Below are 18,495 nucleotides of genomic sequence, written 5' to 3' on the forward strand. Positions count from 1 at the left end.
TCTTGCAAGCCCATAAGCCTCAGTAAACATTTATAATCTCTTTCATTGAGTGTTTGACTTTCATTTTGTCCAGCTCAGGTTGTAAGGCATTTTAGAGGGAATATCCTGCCTGCAATCTGGAAATACAGTTTTCCATATTGCCAAAAAACAACTATCTTCGGCAATATGCAATCACAGAGCAAGTTTATCATCACAGGCATATAGTCAGCTCTACATCACATTGAGAGATTAAAAACACCAACCACCTATCTGAATCAGAAAATAAAATCTGCACTTAACCTGGATGTTTAAGGAAAAAATGCATATACAGCATTTTTCTTAAGACCATATGCATTACAAAACAGCTAGTAGGCCACACTGAGCTGACAGAAGGCACTCTGCAAAGCAACTAGAACATGTCTAAATAGTGTTTTTTCATTCTAAATATTGCTTCTGTACAAATATGAACCAAAACAGCATATACTGTAATGCTGAAGAAACATTATCCTAAATAAACTTACTGTTGCATATATATCAATAGGTTTGTGTTTGCTAAATTCTTCTGGCCTCAGTTTATGAGCTCCCATGGAAGTTTTCTGATAGTTCCAGGTTGTACAGGTTATATACCCTTGATGGCAGGCAACAATACTATCCCAGTCACTCTGATGTGCCACTTCTGCAATGTAACACATATTCCTTTTAGTAACAATGAATCATTCTAAAGTCAAATAAGCTCTTCTGGTATCATAAGAAAGAGTACTTTGAAATACTTTTAGGCAGAACAGTTCATATTTAGTGTCCCTGTTGGACAGTCAAAAGGCTACCATTCATAAAAAACACGTGGCAAACCATAAAAAACACGTGGCAAACCACTGTGCATATGCTAGTGTACTAAAACGCTAACAAACCCACAAGCATTCTTTTGGTATATTTCATGTCTTTGTATATTTGAGTCTATGTGATTTGAGAAGCATATTTAAACTTAAATGGTTTAAACTGCTCAATCTGTACACATTTCCAGCTGAGACTCTTAACGGTTTCTTCAGCTGCTGAAGCAGCAGAAGCCACTAGATTAACATCTTAAAGCAGGGTTTAAGAGCTAAGTCTGCTTCACATAGCAGAAGACTTTTCTGCATTTGCAGGAAAACCGTTCCTCAAAAGCTCAGTGTCCAAACTTTGTAGTAAAATATGATATGTGGGGATCTAAATAATGAGCAAGTTTGCTTTTTTCCTGGAATTCATACGTTTAAAAAAATTGAGAGCTTGAAATTGGGTATTTCTAGAGCTTCAAAGAATAAAACAACCGGATACAAACTGGTTCACTTCACCAAACAAAGACAAGATAGCAAAAAAGAAACACTCTAAAATGTACTTAAATAATTGTTTTCTCATGTCTCCAAACACATTTAAGGTAGTTCTACCACCTTAAATCAATCAGGCAGGTCTAATACTGATTTAAAAAGTGCATATATATATATATATATACACACACACACTCACATATTTGCAACAAGTGTGTACAGATAGTCTGTATCACTGAGGTCTGCAAATATAAATACCATATGTAGTCAAAGGGCTACACAAAATTGTAAATCCAAACCTTTCAACATATGAAACAATCAACCATTCTTGGAAGACCAAAGCATAGCTAGACTTAAGACAAAACAGACTTCAAGTCTGAAGAGGAGGTCATTAGTTTAAAGAAACACATTTTGATGAAGCAAAGATAATTGCAATTCTGCTTCAAAAAGTTAGGTTCGCTATTTGCATACTGAATTACAAACAAACAGAGTAATTGATACTTGACTTTGAAAAGTGACTCAAATAAAGGAACTGGGGAATCCAAATCAACCACTATAACTAAGATATCCTCAGCTGACAAAGATCTTCAGCCCCCTTATTGCTCATTCTCCAGCCTGGAAGAGTATCTACATCAGAAGATTCTGGCTCCCATGCTGGAGATTTTCAAGCCAAGAGCCAGTTAAACACAAAGACATTTGAAATAAAATGCTCCTTTTTGAAATAATAGAAAAGTTTACCAAGTAAAGTGTCATTTTAAACTGTCACTCAACAGCTTATGAAGGGTCACAGAATCTCAATAATCTCATCTTGATACAGCATGGGCTTTCAAAATAGTAGTGTCTTGAGGGTTAAACAACAAAATGAAGACATAATGAGCTATGTAACGCATCTCAAGACTACTTACCTGAAGCAAAGACTGTAATTGGTGGAAGTGCCATTGTATCAAGCTTAAGACCTTTCTTTTTTGACTTCTTTTTGTTAATTGAACCTTAAAAAAAGAAGTGTTTGAGTCTCATGGCTAGATCTGAGAATAATGGTTTAAAAAGGATTGTTTACTAAATGTGAAGGTCCTATAAAACTTAGAAAAATTTGGCTTACATTAACACAGCATTGCTGTTACCTAGGGTTTGAAGAGCTAAGAACGTTATTAGAGTTCCTGTCAAAATTCATGTGATGCTGAGCCCATCACTAGCCTATTACATTCACAGATGTACTACTCAACCCATTTGTTGCAGGATCTTGTGCTTACAACCTGAAGCAGAGGTCACCCCATCACAGCTAAAACAATGGTCATACAGACATCACTATATAAAGCAATGTGTAACACCCAGACCTTTCAAGAACCAAAGAGTAAGGAATTTCAGATTTATGCCCAAAGGATATATACAATCAATTAATCTATATCTGTCTATTCAAATCTATCTAAATACGTAAGTATCAACATACAGATATTTAAAAATAAGAATTATTTTAGTCTTTCTGAGCCTTGCTCTCTGAACTGTACAAAAAAGTCTCCCTTAACCACAGCATTGTGTGGAAGATGTGTTTTTTAAATTAAATTCTACATTAAATCAAAGGAACTAAAGTCAAGAAATATGAATTAACTAATAATTTAGTCAACTGAATAGAAGGGGAATGAGGTAAACAGTTGTAATTACACATGCTGGTATGTCAGCTACTGCTTTACACATTTTCAGTAAAAAAATCATGCCCAATGTTTCCCACAGTGAAATAACACACACTGCCAGGCTAGAGAAATTAATTTTCTTAAGTACAAACAAATCTCAGAATACACTTTATATACATCAGGAAGGACTGAGTTTGCAGAACAACTGAGATGAACAGTTTTCATACAACAGTTAAAGTGAAAATAAGGACTGTTTTAGCTCCTGTTTACACAAATACTTTTCAGGGCTTTTTTCACCAATATTTGTACTTTCACTGAAATACTTACCACGTCCTAAACTTTTATTGAACTTTTCGTGCACTGTTGAAAAAGACTGCAATGTTCCATCTCGACCTGACAAAATATTAGCAGAGAGCAGTGAAGGGTTTACACATAAGCTATCTGAGGAAGAAAAGCAGAAGGTATGAAACCTCAAACACCATAATAAAAGTGTTTATTAAAAATTCTTATCCAAGAAAAAATACAGATACACTATAAGCAGCAGAACTAATGGAGCCTAATTTTCTATGGCCTATATCCCATTCCTACTATTTTGCCCCACACGTGATCAGAATAACACCTCTTTTACGGATATCTTCTCCATGTTCAATTCCTCTATCCCCCCTCCTTTCTCCACCACAATATCTAGCTGTTCCCAGCTTTCTATGACTAAAACCTTAAATAAACTGTTACATCCTTCAAATACCTCAATAATACTTCCAAAGCTTTCCCATGACCCCATATACTCCCTCACCAACTACAATATTCCTTTCTTTATACTTTGTCTAACCAACACATGCTGTGGCTGGTTAAGGACTACACCTAGGTTAGCCAGTAAGCTAACCCAAACAAAAATGGCAAAAGCTGAGTTGTCCATCTTTCCTGTAAACCAGGACGCTAATGGGACTTCCCTCCTCTACCCAGTGACCGATGTTCACTAAACTGATAGGAATTTAATTTAATAGGGGGACAGAAGGTTCGAATTTGAAACTAGCAAACAGGCCCACTTTGTGAGGGAGATGTGGACAAGGCAGAACCAGAAACTAACAGCAAATTAAATTGCACAACGTATGTAAAATTAAAGGCACTGAGATGATTTTTAAAAATCAGAAGAATCACAAAACATTTTTACTAAGCCAAACAAGTAAGGAAACAGAAAATTAGTCGAAGTGAACTTAGAGAATCTGAAAGACAATGGAACAATTATAGTATTCAAGTAACCCTTCCTTGCTGCTATGATACAGAAGTAAGGCAGGATGTATATACTGGGAACTGGGAGAAATGTTAAGCAGGATGAAAGCCAGTGACATTGGTGAAATTTTACACAGCTGATTTGTGGAGATGCCTGTTGTAAGGAAACCAGTAGTACTTGAAAGGCACCCCACAGCATTACTACTGCATTCCTGTTGCACAAAGTTTTACCACTGGTTCAGAAAGGAACATAGAGTCAGTCTCCTTACACTGCAGATAAATGAGATCTCAAAGCTTGAGACCCTTTTCACTTTAATAGTTGCCTCTGTGCCCTCTCCGTATGTTTCAGTGCAGTTAACAAAGCAGTAAAGCAAAAGCAAATGTGAGGATTTGTTAAGCAACTCCTGATTGTTACTGTAGTTCATCTGGTGTGAGCTGAATTACTGTCAAGTTAACTAGTTACTTGAATCCAAGTTACTAGTTGGATGACCAGCAAGATTTTAGCACAGGTCATTTTAGCACAGAGTATTGCTGTGCCATATTAGGTGTAACTTTCATCAAAATGTGGTATAATGTTTTTAAATGTTGCCCATATACACAATTCCACTACTTCAGAGTAATTAAAGACTAGGTGAAGAGTGTCTATTATTCCACTACTGAAGTGTTCTGGGCCACAAAACAGTCTGATCTAGTACTTCATTTCCTAAGCGGTCTATGTACAGATTTTTAAATATGCTAGCTTCTAAGGAAGGGTAGTCACTTACACATTTTTACACTTTTAGATTAACATCTTAGTAACAAGTGACCTTGGGAATATTTATTACAGACACAACTGAGCTGTAACAAATTACAAAGACACTGCAACCCACAAAACTTGCTCAAACTAGTGGGAAAAGTGGAGTGGCTCCTCTAAGTTACTAAACGCATTATGCTGCTTGTTTTTTCCCGTCACAACAGAATTTCCCTAGTTGCTACAGGTTTTCATTTTGTCCAGCTGATAGTTCCTTAGGCGATAATGAAACAATTTTTATTCATCAGACATATAAATATGGATGACAAAAGCAGCTCCTAAGCTTTTCTGCTCATAACTGATTTTCAGCCTACCCGCTGATATATGTTCCTCTAGGGAAACTGTGAAATGGTTTGATACAGTAATAAATGATACTGTCTATGCTAATCACTTACTATGTTTCATAAATACACATACACAACACATGAAATATAATCTATTGTATTAATAAAACAAAGACACTTAGCTCTCCATGTTTTCTTTCCCACAGCAGGAAATCAGACTGAATAAGAAGAATGAGAATTCATACCTGCACTAAGAATTTGCTCTCCATTTTGCCCATGGTATCTGATTTTTGTTGGTGGTGCACTATGTCCCATTCGGCTTCTCAATACACGTCCTGTACCACCAGGTCCATCAAAAATCCACACCTGCCTCCCAAAAAAAGCAGAAAAACAAAGCTGATGAACATTGCCCTGCCAATAAGTGGAACAGGATTAGCTGGGAGCTGGTGCAGCAAACTTCACACATTGGCTTTCATCCTTAATCCTAGAACTCTGGAAGTTTCCACCACAGCAGCTGATGGTTTCCCGCTATTCATTCTACCCCTCCACCAAAGGCTAATGGCATCAGAGGACATGCAGCACAAGGGACTTATCAACAGCAACTGCTCATGACCCAGAACATTATAAAAATAGATCAAGATTTAAGATAGTGCGCCAGGATATAAAGTGTGGTTCTGGAAAAGTGGATCCAAAGCTTTATTCTCCAAGGCTATCATGAGGCAATAAATGAAGCAATGACATCATGGTAGCAAATCCTTAAACTGCCCCACTAGAGATCAGCTGGGAGCCGGCAACTTCAGTAACTTGAGTTTTGTCATATTTGTTTCATTTGAGAACTGCTACTTCAATCCAAACTAAACATTTACACTCTGGAGGACAAGAGAAAAAAAAAAAAGTAACAGCACATAGCAGCAGCTATTGTAACTTACCCGTATAGCGTTATCAGCACCATTAGTAATAAGAAGTGGCTCTCCAGGGACAAACGACATACCAGCTATTGCTGTGGAATGGGCATCTTGCATCTGACACATTAGTTTCTTCTCTTCTAGATCCCACAAAGCAATGTGTCCAACTGGGCTACTAGCTGCCATTACTGGGTGTCCATCTACTCAAAAAAAAAAAAAAAAAAAAAAAAAAAAATTTGCTTATTGCCATTCAGCTCATCCTTATTGACTTCTCACATCTTAAAACTGATGCAAGAAAAGGCTACAATCACAAGAAAAAAAAATTCTCAAGCTGATTCTAAAAATAGGATGTTTTAACTGAAATATTCTAGTATTTCAAGCCGAAAAGAAACGAAGTTCACTGATAATAAAAATGGGATTGTTTTCATATCAGATAATAACAAAGATACCTAAATCCAGCAGCCGATGCTAGAGGTTTTGCTGGAAAGCACAAGAAATATTGTACCTGTACCATTTTCAAAAGTTATTTTCCATCCCAGATTCTTCCCCGAACTTACTAGCCTTCACACTTCAGGATGTGAGAGCTACTCTATCAGCACTCTAGAAGTTACCAGTCCTTTTTTTAAATCCTCTCAAGTTTTTGGCTCCAGAGCTTGCAAAAACAAATTCCAGAAGTTGATTATATGCTTATTCCATCATTCTAAGAAATAATAAAAACCTCAGCTCACAGAATTTCTAATTTTCTTCTATTTGCTCTACCCTGTCTAATATTAAGGAGGTAAACACATCATACTAACTTCGCAAAAACGTACTACAAATATTCAAGTAAGTTTTAAAACTTACCATATCAAGATAAAATTCCACCAAATATCCTGCATAATTGGTAACTAACCTTTTCGCTCCAACAACAGGAAAAGCCAGTTTCCAATTTGCAATTACACACATCATAGATAACTAAACCAGACAGGCCTAGCGTTTTCTTTTTTGGTAAAGCTTCACAAATAAGTAAATGCCAAGTTCATTTTAATTTAAATGAAGAGCACTTTACTCAAAGACTAACATGAGTACCTGACTTCAAAACAACCAGGTTATATTTACACTAAATTTCCTAACTATAAAGACAGGAAGAGAGAGAGATTAGCGAACCTCTGAAAGCCACAGCTTCAGGCAGGCAATGGAAGTTATTTAACTTTATTAAGGTTTTGAGTTAAATGGCTGACACGAAAAGGCACTCTTTCCTCTTCTAACAAGTCTTTCCACAAGTCTCTCCAGTAGCATTCTTCCTCAACAGGGTCTGCATCAATCTATGTTCTGTTAAGATTTCCAAATTTGTCTTTTCAAATGAGATTAGATTCAGTATCAACAGCTCTGTAGGCACGATCATCATTAAAGTAACTAGCTTTAGTAATTAGTACAAGCTCATTACACAAAAAAAAAAGCTGTGAATATAAACGGTGTTCTCCAGTAACATCCATTCAGTAGTCACCCAACTATTAACATTCTAACTTTGTTTTGGAGGGTGAAGACACTACTGACAAGTAGGTCTGGGTGCTAACTTACAGTGTACTGATTTCTCTGCACTAACTGGTAACTGTGTACTGTGTTTGTTAGTTCTTGGCACATTGTAAATATAAACTGTCTCACTTTTCTTTGAAAAGGAGTACCTACTGTATGTCACGCTTCCTGTGCACTGAGTCAGTACACAAGAAAATGCTACAAACCAACCAGTATGATGCAGATGTATGATGTCCCTTACTTATTGGTAACTTTTCTAGATTATCTGCCGCCTTTGAAAACTAAAAATCTCAGCTCCAATTTTGATTTTGAAATGTTTTATCAAAACATATTTTTCCTACCTTCCACTTAGTTTTAGTGATTTTATACATATTTTCACTAAAAATGCTACGACTTACCTGTACGGAAAGATATTGCTGTGATGGGACCCCAGTCTTGTTGAAATTTCATCAGAGTTTCATCAAACTTAATATTATGTACAATGATATGACCAGAAACAAGACCGACTGCAACAACATCCACTGCTGGAGCCTGCAAGAAAAATTGAACAGCAACTGAAATGAAAAAGGAAAAGCTTGCTGCTACACTACTAATAACAATACATACAAGACAATGTATATAAGTCCAGGACAAATAGAAAAGAAACAAATAAGGCATCTCACATGACATCTATATTACCTTAACGCACAAAAAATGAGAGATGCAAGATTTTGTGCTTAGTCTCCATTGGATGAAACAATTCTGCTTCCAGAAGCTGGAACTCCTTTGAAAAACACCTCACTAAGTTTTCAGTAGTTCTGGCAGGTCATTATACACATACCCTGCCACAGACCCCCATATTTACAAGTTTTATCCAGGACAACTGCACACCATTTTCAAAGTTGTCATCAATGCTACGAATACGTTCAATTAAGTTTTATATCTACAAAAATACAGCAAATAAAATTACAAAATATTTTCTTGAATCAGCAAAATCTACATTTTAGTAACCTCCAAAGCAAAATAAATTTAGCAAAAAGCTACCAGTGTAACATAAGTTACACAACACACATGCATCTTTCAAACAAACCGTTTCTGTGGATTCATTACATCATTCAGTGAATAAACGCTACAGATGTGATGAACACCAAATAGCTAAGATGCTAAATTAAATGGAACTAGGACTAGAGGAAGGGCAGATAATAAACCTCCAAGTCTACCTCTCTTCAATGCCTAAAATGCTCAAGAGAGGGTTATTAAAATTACCTGAGAGAATACAAGTCATCTTCATTGCTGTAATTTTAAGCAAGGATATTCTGCCTGCTATTCTTGACCAGTTATGTGAGAAAATAAGATACCAAAAATACTAACTTGTTCAAGAGTTGTGACCGCTAAGTGCCATCCTGGAAACGAGTATAAGAGTTTGCTGGAAAACAAACAAACAAACAAAAAACATAAATCAATTAACCCTTGGAGATTTTTCACAACAAAGTGGATGCTTTATATGCACTTACACAGGAAAGCACACCAGCCTTCTGTCCTTATAAATCAGTTAAAAGGAAAAAAAAAAAACCTGTAATACTAGTAAGTGAGGTTAAGAATAAAACTTATGGTTACATTTTATTGAACAAGTTAGTGTCATGCATTAATACCTAAAAGGTGACATAATTACATAACACGAATAGGGAGGAAGACCCATGCTCCACCAGTTGCTCCCCATATATTTCTGCTCTGAACACCTTTTCAGAATTCTTAACATCAACATAAAAAGCCACTCTTGGTCTAACTTCTACTAAAAAACAAATCCTTCATTTGCAGAGTACCTTCCCTAAATGAAGACACTAACACATATTACAAGCACACCTCATCTTGTTTCTTTCAGAAATGGTAACAGCCTAAATGTGAAGCAGGACTGTTCACCAACAAGGCAGTCATGCAGTACTTAAAGGCGAAATTATGAAGACGGTATTTAATAACAGACATGATTAAAAAATTATTCCATCACCACAGATAGAGGCTGTCATTCTTAAAAGACTGCTAGCAGCCACGTGTTACCACCTCTCACTGTCCTTTCTTGCCAGAGACCATCAGACTTTCCCCTCAGTTCTTCCAATTCATTTTTTTGTCTAATTGTGCCCATACCTATCTACAAAATAATCTATGTAGGGAACAAACAGTCAAAAAATAGAAAGTGCTTAAACCAACAACATTGCTAAAACAGCAGTAACAGCCCTGTAAGTTTTCACACAATTAAAAGAAACTAAGCCATCTAAGGAAGACTTTTTGTCATCTAGGATGTATTGCATCTCAGATGCTGCAACAGGCGTTGAAGAGACATAAGACTACTGTAAGTAGAGACATTTACTTTTCTGTATTTTTAGGTTATTCCTACTTCCTGATTTATATAGCACAGCATATACGGCACCTCCAAAACCTTAGAATATGGAACAAAAAAATTAGCAGCGATATCATTGAAAATATACAGTAGTTATGAGAATAAAACACTGAACTGCTCAAGTTGACTTAACACCTACTTGCAGTATGCACATTAACATGCAGGGAATTTAACTGTAGCTGTAACTTTTACAAGTTAGAAAAGCAGCTGATCATGGTAGGCATGAAATACTGCCATTATGGATGATGCTCTGTTGGGACGTGCTCAGGAACAACTACATGTCTACACACCTCTTACTTGAGTGTAAGGATCAAATGCTAGTAATTACCTCCACACTACCTGCCAGCACTTCCTTGGACCCACAACCACCAAAAAACTGAGCTTGTAAGAAGGGAGGCAGAAGGCCTGAACATGCATTTACTATTATTTTAATTATTTTCATGGGAAAAGTATGTGATTCCAAGAAATTAAAAAAAAAAAAAAACACCAAACTCCTGAACAATCCCCAACATTTTGCAGGGAGAGTAAACAACACGCAACTTGAAAGGCATCAGCATTCAGGGAGCAGCAGCATACTTTGTTCCTGGAGGTAGACCAACTGAAAACTTGTGCCAAAGGACTCAGTAAAAGATTCCATGTTCAAAACCTACTGTACTTAAAAGTATTATTTGTTGCATGTGAAACTGCTTGCAGCATGAAGTATGCCCAAGTTATTAAGAATCTTACTTGGATCTTATATTCCATAGCTGCAAGCTCCCTTGTTCACTCCCAAGGAGAATTTTATTCAAATAGGTGCTGGGATGCAGAACTGCAGAAACTGCAAAAGTGGCCTTATCAAAATCCACTTGAAGATACTCCTCTGCAAAAAAGTAAGAAACACTGTTAGTGTGGCTATTCGTACAAATCTGCAGGCTTGCCATCCCTTGGCAAATGTAAAGGCAGAACTGACGTTTACTCTGTACAAATCCCGTAACTGGTGTTTCTTGCATTAAAGGATTAGCTAATGTGTAACAGGACAGACTAAACTTGTTTACGTTATAACATCTGTTGGCTTGAAGGTATATTTTTTCCTATAAGCCTACCTAGCACAACAATGCTGGCAAAAGTGTAGTGATTTATATCTTTCTGAAGGATTCCTGCTCCTGCCTGAGCAAAACACCTCACCTGATTAGCATGCTTTTTGTTTGTTATAGCAACTTCAAATCTCTAAAGCCTGTCTGCAGCCACTTTCAAGACCCAGCATCCAGGGAATGACATTGGTGACGCCCATGAGAATGCTTTCTAAAGAAAAAAATCCAGGGCACTGAAGCAGGATTTCGTAAGGCACTTTACAGTGGCATGAGAAAACGCTGACACAATCAAAAGATCATTCGTAAGAATTTAGTCTTACCCAGACTAGTAAGTATCAAGGAACTACAGGATTTCAGAGTCAGTGCCAAAGCTGCTGTACCACAGTCTTCACCAGAAAATGGAACACTAAAATGCAATTTCTGTAAAAGCATATCTTTTTAGGCCTATATGGAACCTTACTGGGTCTCTACATGTGGTGCCAGATCCATTCATGAAAAATTATTGTAGGATTAGGACTTCAGATTGCCGTTTAAGTAGCGCTATCATTTAATCATTTTTCTTCCTTTTTTAAGAACAAACTACTTCTGAACATGCACATTTAAAAAAACCCCTTTTTAAAAATTACTGTTTAACAATGCTGTCTTATAAAGTAATAACAAAAATAAAGTGTCTCTCACCTTCTGACTGTATATCCCAGACAATAAGAACATTATCAACATCCACAGAGATAACATGATCACCAAAAGGCTGCAGAAGGTGTATTCTTGCCTTGTGACCTTCATAGGTATGAACCACCTAGAGTTTCAAGATAGAAATGTTTTCAATATATGCTGTTCATGTAGCATATCATGCTAACATAGTACTTGAGGACTGCTAACACAAGTCAGCAACAAGTTTAAATAAAATACATGGAAAGGTCACACAACTTTAAGTGGAAGATAGGTAATTTTCTCTGATATTTAAAACTGTTGGCAAAAATATCGTAACTAAGTATTTTTAATTATTTAGTTTAATTTTAATTCATTTAATATACATGAATTAACGATTTATTTTTGATCTTTAACTACTTATTATAATTAATACATAAAACACAGATCAGCCATTGCAGAATTTGCTCTTACATTCTCATATTTTAAGCTTTTTATTCCTCCTTCTACAGTTTTTGCTTCCCTACATTTGAAGTACACAAATAAACATCTACAAAAATAGATATTTGTAGAAAATTAAGTGTCTTGAAAACACAAACACTACACAACTGTTTTGTAGTAATAAGTAATAAAAAACCTCTTTGTTCCTGGCAAAAGCATGGAGAATATTGTCGTACGAAGCAAATACCAACATGCGGTCTGCTGCCAAACATGTAATGTCTTGTGGCAAAGCATTACCTGTTAATCAAACAGAAGAAAAGTTCAACAAGTTCCAGGTTCGTAACAAGAGAGAAAGCCTGACAGTGCATTTATTTATCATGGTGACCCACCAAGAAAGCTCTCCTGTTGAATGTTCTGTTGAATTTCTTAGAGAAATGCACACATTTCAGATGAATGCAAGCATTACCATAAATAACATCACATCAGTAACAAAAACATGAGTAACATCAGACTCACAGATCATAAGGCGGTTCTTTTGAAAAACAGTGAATAATAAATTACTGAATTATCACTGTAAGTAAAGGCTCGCGTTAGCTTCGTGAGGGCTTATGAAGAAGTTATCCCAATATAACACTTCTGGAGACTGTCAGATCCCCCTCAGCCCACTGGACTGGAAACACAGACAACAAATCTCAGAATTAGCAATGCCTATTAGGTTAAGCCATTCTGCAGACCTGGAAGCTAGTGACCCACTCCTGCAACTGTTCCCCAATTACAGCTAAAGACACGGGGAATCTACTGCTCTAAGAATACATCTCACCTCCCACCTTGTGACTGGTTCAGAAAGAGTATCTACTATTGTGATCTACGACTTTACTAGCTCAAATGGTAAGAGTCAAAGCTCCAGACCACACTGAGAAGCTGCTGGTGTGGTCCCAAAAGGTAGAAAACTGCGAAACATACTCTAGGGAAAAATACTCTCAATCTACGGAAATAGAAAAATGCAAATCACAGAGCTTAAGAATTGTACAGAGAAACACCAGATCAAAAATCAGTCACTGTAGGAACGTACCTATGGTACAAACTTAGATGATCACACAGCAGCCCTCCCCACAATGTTGCTTTGTATTATGAATTATTATCAGAAAGAATCCTGTACGCTTTGCTGTTCTGCAGCACAGCTTCAGTGGGAAGAACTAAACTAAGAAGATAAAAAAGGTTGCACTTTATGAGAGATTTCATTTGTTTGAACACGTTAGACATCTTCCCATAGAGCCTCTGAAGTGATTTAGGTCTGTAATCAGATTACAGGTACCTGGTACTCAACATGAGTTGTATGTGAGTCTGCTTAGGCCAAGACAGTTTTAGGCATACCCCAATCAAAAAGTTCAGAGCACTAACCACATAACATCAATAAACCAACAACACCGCACTGAGGGGCACATCATTTATTTTTTCAATCACAATTTTGTATGTAAACATCTCAATTTCTCAGAAAGCTTAAATGACTAGGTCTGTTAGAAGATGTAGCCCACCAAAAAGGATTTCACAGAACATGCAATGTTTTTACGATTTTGTAAGCTGAAAACAGAAGTTACATTAATGTGTTTACAGCTGTCACTATTCAATTTGTGTGACAGTTATTTATTCTCAAATTTATATGTGCTCTGTTAATGAAGAATATTTTGCTTTATGAGGTCTGTGTAAAAACTTTGTGGTTTACTGAAGTAAAAAAGCTGCTTTTCAAGACAGCATGTATCTCACTGAATCATCTAAATGCTGGCTGGAAGGGACCTTTGGAAATCATGTAGTTCAACCTGCCACCCAGCTCCTCCCATAGCTGGATTATCACCAGTACTGGATCAGGTTAACTGCAGCTATGCCCACTTGAGTCTTGAAAACTTCTGGGGAAGGAGATCGCTCAAGCTCTACACTGTACTACAGTTCCCTCTTAGGGCCATTTTTCCTCACCTCCACTGCAACCCTCTCCAACTGCAATCTGTGGCTGTTGCCCCTTGTTACTCTGTCTACCATTACCACCACAAATTCAGCTCCGTCATCTTTGTAGCTGCCCTTCAGATGACAGGCTGCCTCTAGGTCGCCCCATGCTTTTCCCTTTGCAAGACTGAACAAATCCCGTTACATCAATGACTCTTCTCATACTGTGTGCTGTAGGCCCCTGACACTCCCCCGTTCCTGAGCATCCCTCCTGAAACCAGAGAGGGGAGTGGTGGGAGGGGGAGAACCACACTAACCAGGTATTGCAGTCCAGGTATGGCCTCACCAGCACAAAGTACAGGAGAATAACAGCTTTCCCTGATCTGCTGGCCGCACTCCTAACACAGCTCAGTACACGGCTTGCCTTATCCACAGTTACTGCATTGTTGGTCCATGTTCAACTTGGCACCAGCACAGCCCCAGCTCCCTTTCAGCAAGATGCCACGCAGCCAGTCAGTTCCCGGCTTGTTCTGTCCCAGGTGCAGGATTCTGCACTTGCCCTCGCTGAACCTGGCGGGGTTTCTGTTGGCCCAGGCCTAGCGTTTTGCAACACCTCTCCAGACTGAAGCTCTGCCACTCTGAGATGTCAGCTACTCCTCCTAACATAGTATTGTCTACAAATTTTTACTGAGAATGCATGCCACCTCATCACCCAGGCTGTTGGTGAAGGTGCTGAACAACATGGGCCCTGCTGTTGACACCTAGAGTGCTATGCTTTGTTATCAGCTGCCAACTGGATGGCAAGCCATCAATTCACATGCTTCGTATCCAGCGGTCCAGCCGGTTTTTCACACTCCCTGAAGACTTCTAGTCCCATCCACACCTGTTCTGTTCCTTTAATTGTTTTCCTCCTGTAACACAGCCTTCTAGTAACAACAAAAACAACAAAAAAAGGGATCTGGAATTAATAGCTTTATTCACTGCTCACTCCTTAAGGCCTAGGGGTGTTCTTGGAAGAACAAGATGACAAGGACAGGAGGTTCACAAGGTATATCCCTAAGAGAACTAAGTTACAGTTGCAACAGCAGTCTTATTTCCAGATTGATATCTGATATTTCTGAGACTTCTTTCAACATATTTCAGTGTAGATACTAGTACACACAATTAATTTTCCATTTTTGAGTTGAGAATCAAGTGCAGATGCCAGATGTGTTACCAAAAAAAACCCCAAACACCCAGACATGAACAATCTGCGCATACTTACTCACAGCAACAATACCAAGTTTCTTCACCTGCAACGAAAACGTTAAAAAGGCATTTTTAGTGATTGGTTGCAATGAATTTGCTATAAACAGAAATTCAAAATTCTAGGAACCAACCTGGATAAGGAATTTGCATGCCTCACAAGACAGAAAAATTATTCATCTTAGTTTACAACAGTATCGACAGGAAAGCCCACAGATAGCAAGTCAAAAGGAACGGGACAATATATTTGCTGAAAGACAACCATTCAGCAACAGTAAGTTATGCTTCTTTATGTACTTTACCCTAAGGCAGCATGGGAAACTTAGCACATGTTTAGACACCTTGCAGAGCTTGGGCAAATTTGTTTTCACATTGTCTCTGCTTCTACTTTATTTCCACTACAAACACACTATGTTATTATCTTATCTCCGTTCACAGAGTTTGCTTCAGTTACAGTCATCTTTGCCCAGTGATGATCGTTACTATTTTAGTTCAAAGTCTGTGGAGAAGATCGAGAGGACTGAACTCTAAAAGACTACCATAAAGGCACAGGAAGGTCTACGCCGTCTGCACTCTGCTGTTCACTGTACTTGCTTGATTCAGTTCTGTTTTGTTACTGTTTCTCTACACTGAAACTGCTTTTATCATACAGCGAGAAGAGAGTCAGTATCACGGGCCTACATCTTGCAGAACTGAATTATGCACATCTGTTTGCGTGCAAGGGATGTTTTAATACGATCTAATGGACTGTCGCCCAAAGTTGCAGCCCTCAAACACTAAGCCGCAGCTACCCAAACCGCGACTGAGCTTTAGTGTATCTAGCGAAGAAGGAAAAGCGCCTCCATCCGACGGGGGGGCTGTGCCGCACCGCCAGGGCACACACACACAGACACCCTCCAGGGCCGCCCACGCGGCTAAGCGAGCCCGTTCTGGCCTCTTTAGCCAGCAGCCTGCCCTCCTCCCAGCCACCCGCCGGCGAGCAGCTCCGCCTGCCGCCGAGGCCCGCTCCCGGGGCCCTCCTCGCATGCTCCCGCCTCACGACTGGGGAGCCGGGGGATGGGGCGGGTTGGAGGCGAGGAAAGAGGCGCGGCGGCCCGGCCCTGACCCGCACCCGGACGGCTCGCCCCGCGCGGCCCCGGCCTCCCCAAGGCCGGCCAGCGGCCCGGCGGAGGGGGGATGGGGGGGGTGGGCGCGTACTCACGTTGTAGGTGTGGACGCTGCGGCCGACGGCGGTGGCAAGGTAGAACTCGCGGTGGCGGCCGTGGTAGCGCAGGACGTGCGGGACGTGGCCGCTGAAGCGGCCGAGCACGCGGAAGCCGGCGAACAGCCTGCCGCCCTCCCCCGCCATCGCTCCGGCGGCACGCGCTTGCCGTCCGCTCGCAGGAAGCGTCCCCCTCCCCCCCGCTTCCGGCCAGCCCGCCCGACGCTCCTTCCCCTCACCGCCCCGGCGTGCGCCGCCGAAAGCGGTCCCCGCCGAAAGCGGTCCCCGCGGCCGCCCCGGTTCCGGGGCCGGGGCCGGCGCCCAGCCGGCGGGGACGTTGCTCCACTGCTCCGATCCGGACGCGGGTTTGCCCGGCGAGGGGCGGAGGGGAGTGTCAGTGCCGCCAACCCGGCGGGCGCGGTGCCAGGCGACCCCCTCCCCCCCCTCCCCCGGGCCCCGCGGCGGCCGCCAGGGGCCTCTACAGACACTCCCCGCAGCCACCGCTGCTCGGCTTTTTCTTTTTATTCTTCTTTCCGTCCCCACTTTCCCCTCACAAAGCGCCAGGCCCGGCTCAGGCCCTGGCTGCGGGGCACCCCGCCGCGGAGGCACGCAGCAAGGCAGCGCAGCCCAGCGCTCGGTCAGCCAGCCTCCAGCGGCGCATCCCGGCGGGGCCGCGGCGCGCTCCGGCCACCCGCGCGAACAACCTCTGTACTTTACGTCCGAAGGTGGTCTCTTCTTTTCTTTTTTTTTTTGTTTGTTTTTTTTTAATAAATTACATTAAGAAAAAAAAAAAAACCAACCCGCGGGATGATTTCGTTGCGATGACTGCACGGCGGACAATAAATACTCAGCAAAGTCCGGTGGAAGGGGGAAAAAAAAAAGATGCCACCCCCCAAAAGCCACCTATCCCAAATTGAAGTAGCTTCTCCACACCGCCATCAGCTCCCGGGCCTTGCTCTCGTCGCACGGGCCTCGGCTCGCCTCCCCGGCCGCGGCGCCCTGCCACCGCACACGCGTTAGCGTCCGGCCGCCGCCCCCGGGCCTTCCCGCGGCAGGGCTGCCCCGCCGCCCCGCACCTGCACCCACCTGTGGCGGCCGGTAGCCGGGGCAGTGCCGCTGCAGGACGAAGAGGGTGCTCCGCCACAGCGGCGGCCGCTCGCCGCAGCCCCGCGCCCTCTCCAGGACGCACTCCAGCAGGCGACCCGCCCGCTCCGCCCGCCGGGAGCCCTGCGGGCAGATGGACGGTCACGGTCACGGCCCCGGCCCCGGCCCCGGCCCCGGCGGAGCCGTCAGCCCGCAGCCCCCCTCTCCCTTCGGCGCCTCCCCAAGCATCCTTAAAAGAAGGCTGCCCGCCCGCCCGCCCCTTCTCCGCTCTCGCTCCCCATCCCCGCCCCTTTCTCCCCGCTTTCCCCCCTTTTTCTCCCTTTCCCCCCGTTTTTTTTCCCTTCTCCCCCCTTTCTTCCTCTCCCCCCCCTTTCCCCCTCTTTTTCCACCCTTTTCCCCTTCCCTCCTCCTCCTTCCTACACCCTTTTTTTTTTTTCCTCCATGGAGAGGGAATGACACCTAGCCGCCGGAGGATGCGTGCACCCGGGCGAACCTCGGACTGCTGCGGGCCCGCCGGCGGGGAAGGCGCGTCCTCGCAGGTGTGAAAATCGAGTTGTAGCTCCTGGAGGGAAACAACAACAGGGGATGCTCGTTAAAGCCACGGACCCCGGCGCCGCCGGCGCCGGCTGCCAGCCCGCCTCGGACACCCCGTCACAGGCGTCTCCACGCCTCGGCGCGCCGCCGGTCTGCGCCGCCCCCCGTCCCCCCCCCCGGGGCCGCGCAGGCTGCGGGCGGCGGCGGGAGTCGGGCGGCGGCGGTGCGAGGCAGGGGGTGCTGGGTTGCGCTGGACTGCTCCGCCCGGTCCGGCGGCAGGTCCGCTCGCACGGCGTGCCGCCCCGCAA

The 18,495-nt window shown here is 42.0% G+C and overlaps 1 protein-coding gene across 2 annotated transcripts in view; it reads right to left on the reverse strand.

The window, feature by feature from the left end:
• Positions 1-16,722, reverse strand: part of WDR36 (WD repeat domain 36) — a 38,579-nt gene extending 21,857 nt beyond the window's left edge. The window contains exons 1-12 of one of the 2 annotated variants that reach the window (XM_052777184.1): positions 16,550-16,722; positions 15,368-15,395; positions 12,362-12,462; positions 11,755-11,872; positions 10,733-10,865; positions 8,983-9,037; positions 8,031-8,163; positions 6,142-6,317; positions 5,458-5,578; positions 3,236-3,301; positions 2,186-2,269; positions 501-655 (exon numbers count right to left, since the gene is read on the reverse strand). In XM_052777184.1, the coding sequence (XP_052633144.1) occupies positions 501-655; positions 2,186-2,269; positions 3,236-3,301; positions 5,458-5,578; positions 6,142-6,317; positions 8,031-8,163; positions 8,983-9,037; positions 10,733-10,865; positions 11,755-11,872; positions 12,362-12,462; positions 15,368-15,395; positions 16,550-16,696 (1,317 nt within the window). In that variant the 5' untranslated portion in view covers positions 16,697-16,722. Of the gene's footprint in view, positions 1-500; positions 656-2,185; positions 2,270-3,235; positions 3,302-5,457; positions 5,579-6,141; positions 6,318-8,030; positions 8,164-8,982; positions 9,038-10,732; positions 10,866-11,754; positions 11,873-12,361; positions 12,463-13,237; positions 13,358-15,367; positions 15,396-16,549 lie in introns of those variants that run through there. The other variant, XM_052777185.1, reaches the window with a different exon arrangement.
• Positions 16,723-18,495: the final 1,773 nt, after the last annotated feature.

Source organism: Harpia harpyja, chromosome Z (assembly GCF_026419915.1).
Source record: "Harpia harpyja isolate bHarHar1 chromosome Z, bHarHar1 primary haplotype, whole genome shotgun sequence".
Lineage (NCBI taxonomy): Eukaryota > Metazoa > Chordata > Aves > Accipitriformes > Accipitridae > Harpia > Harpia harpyja.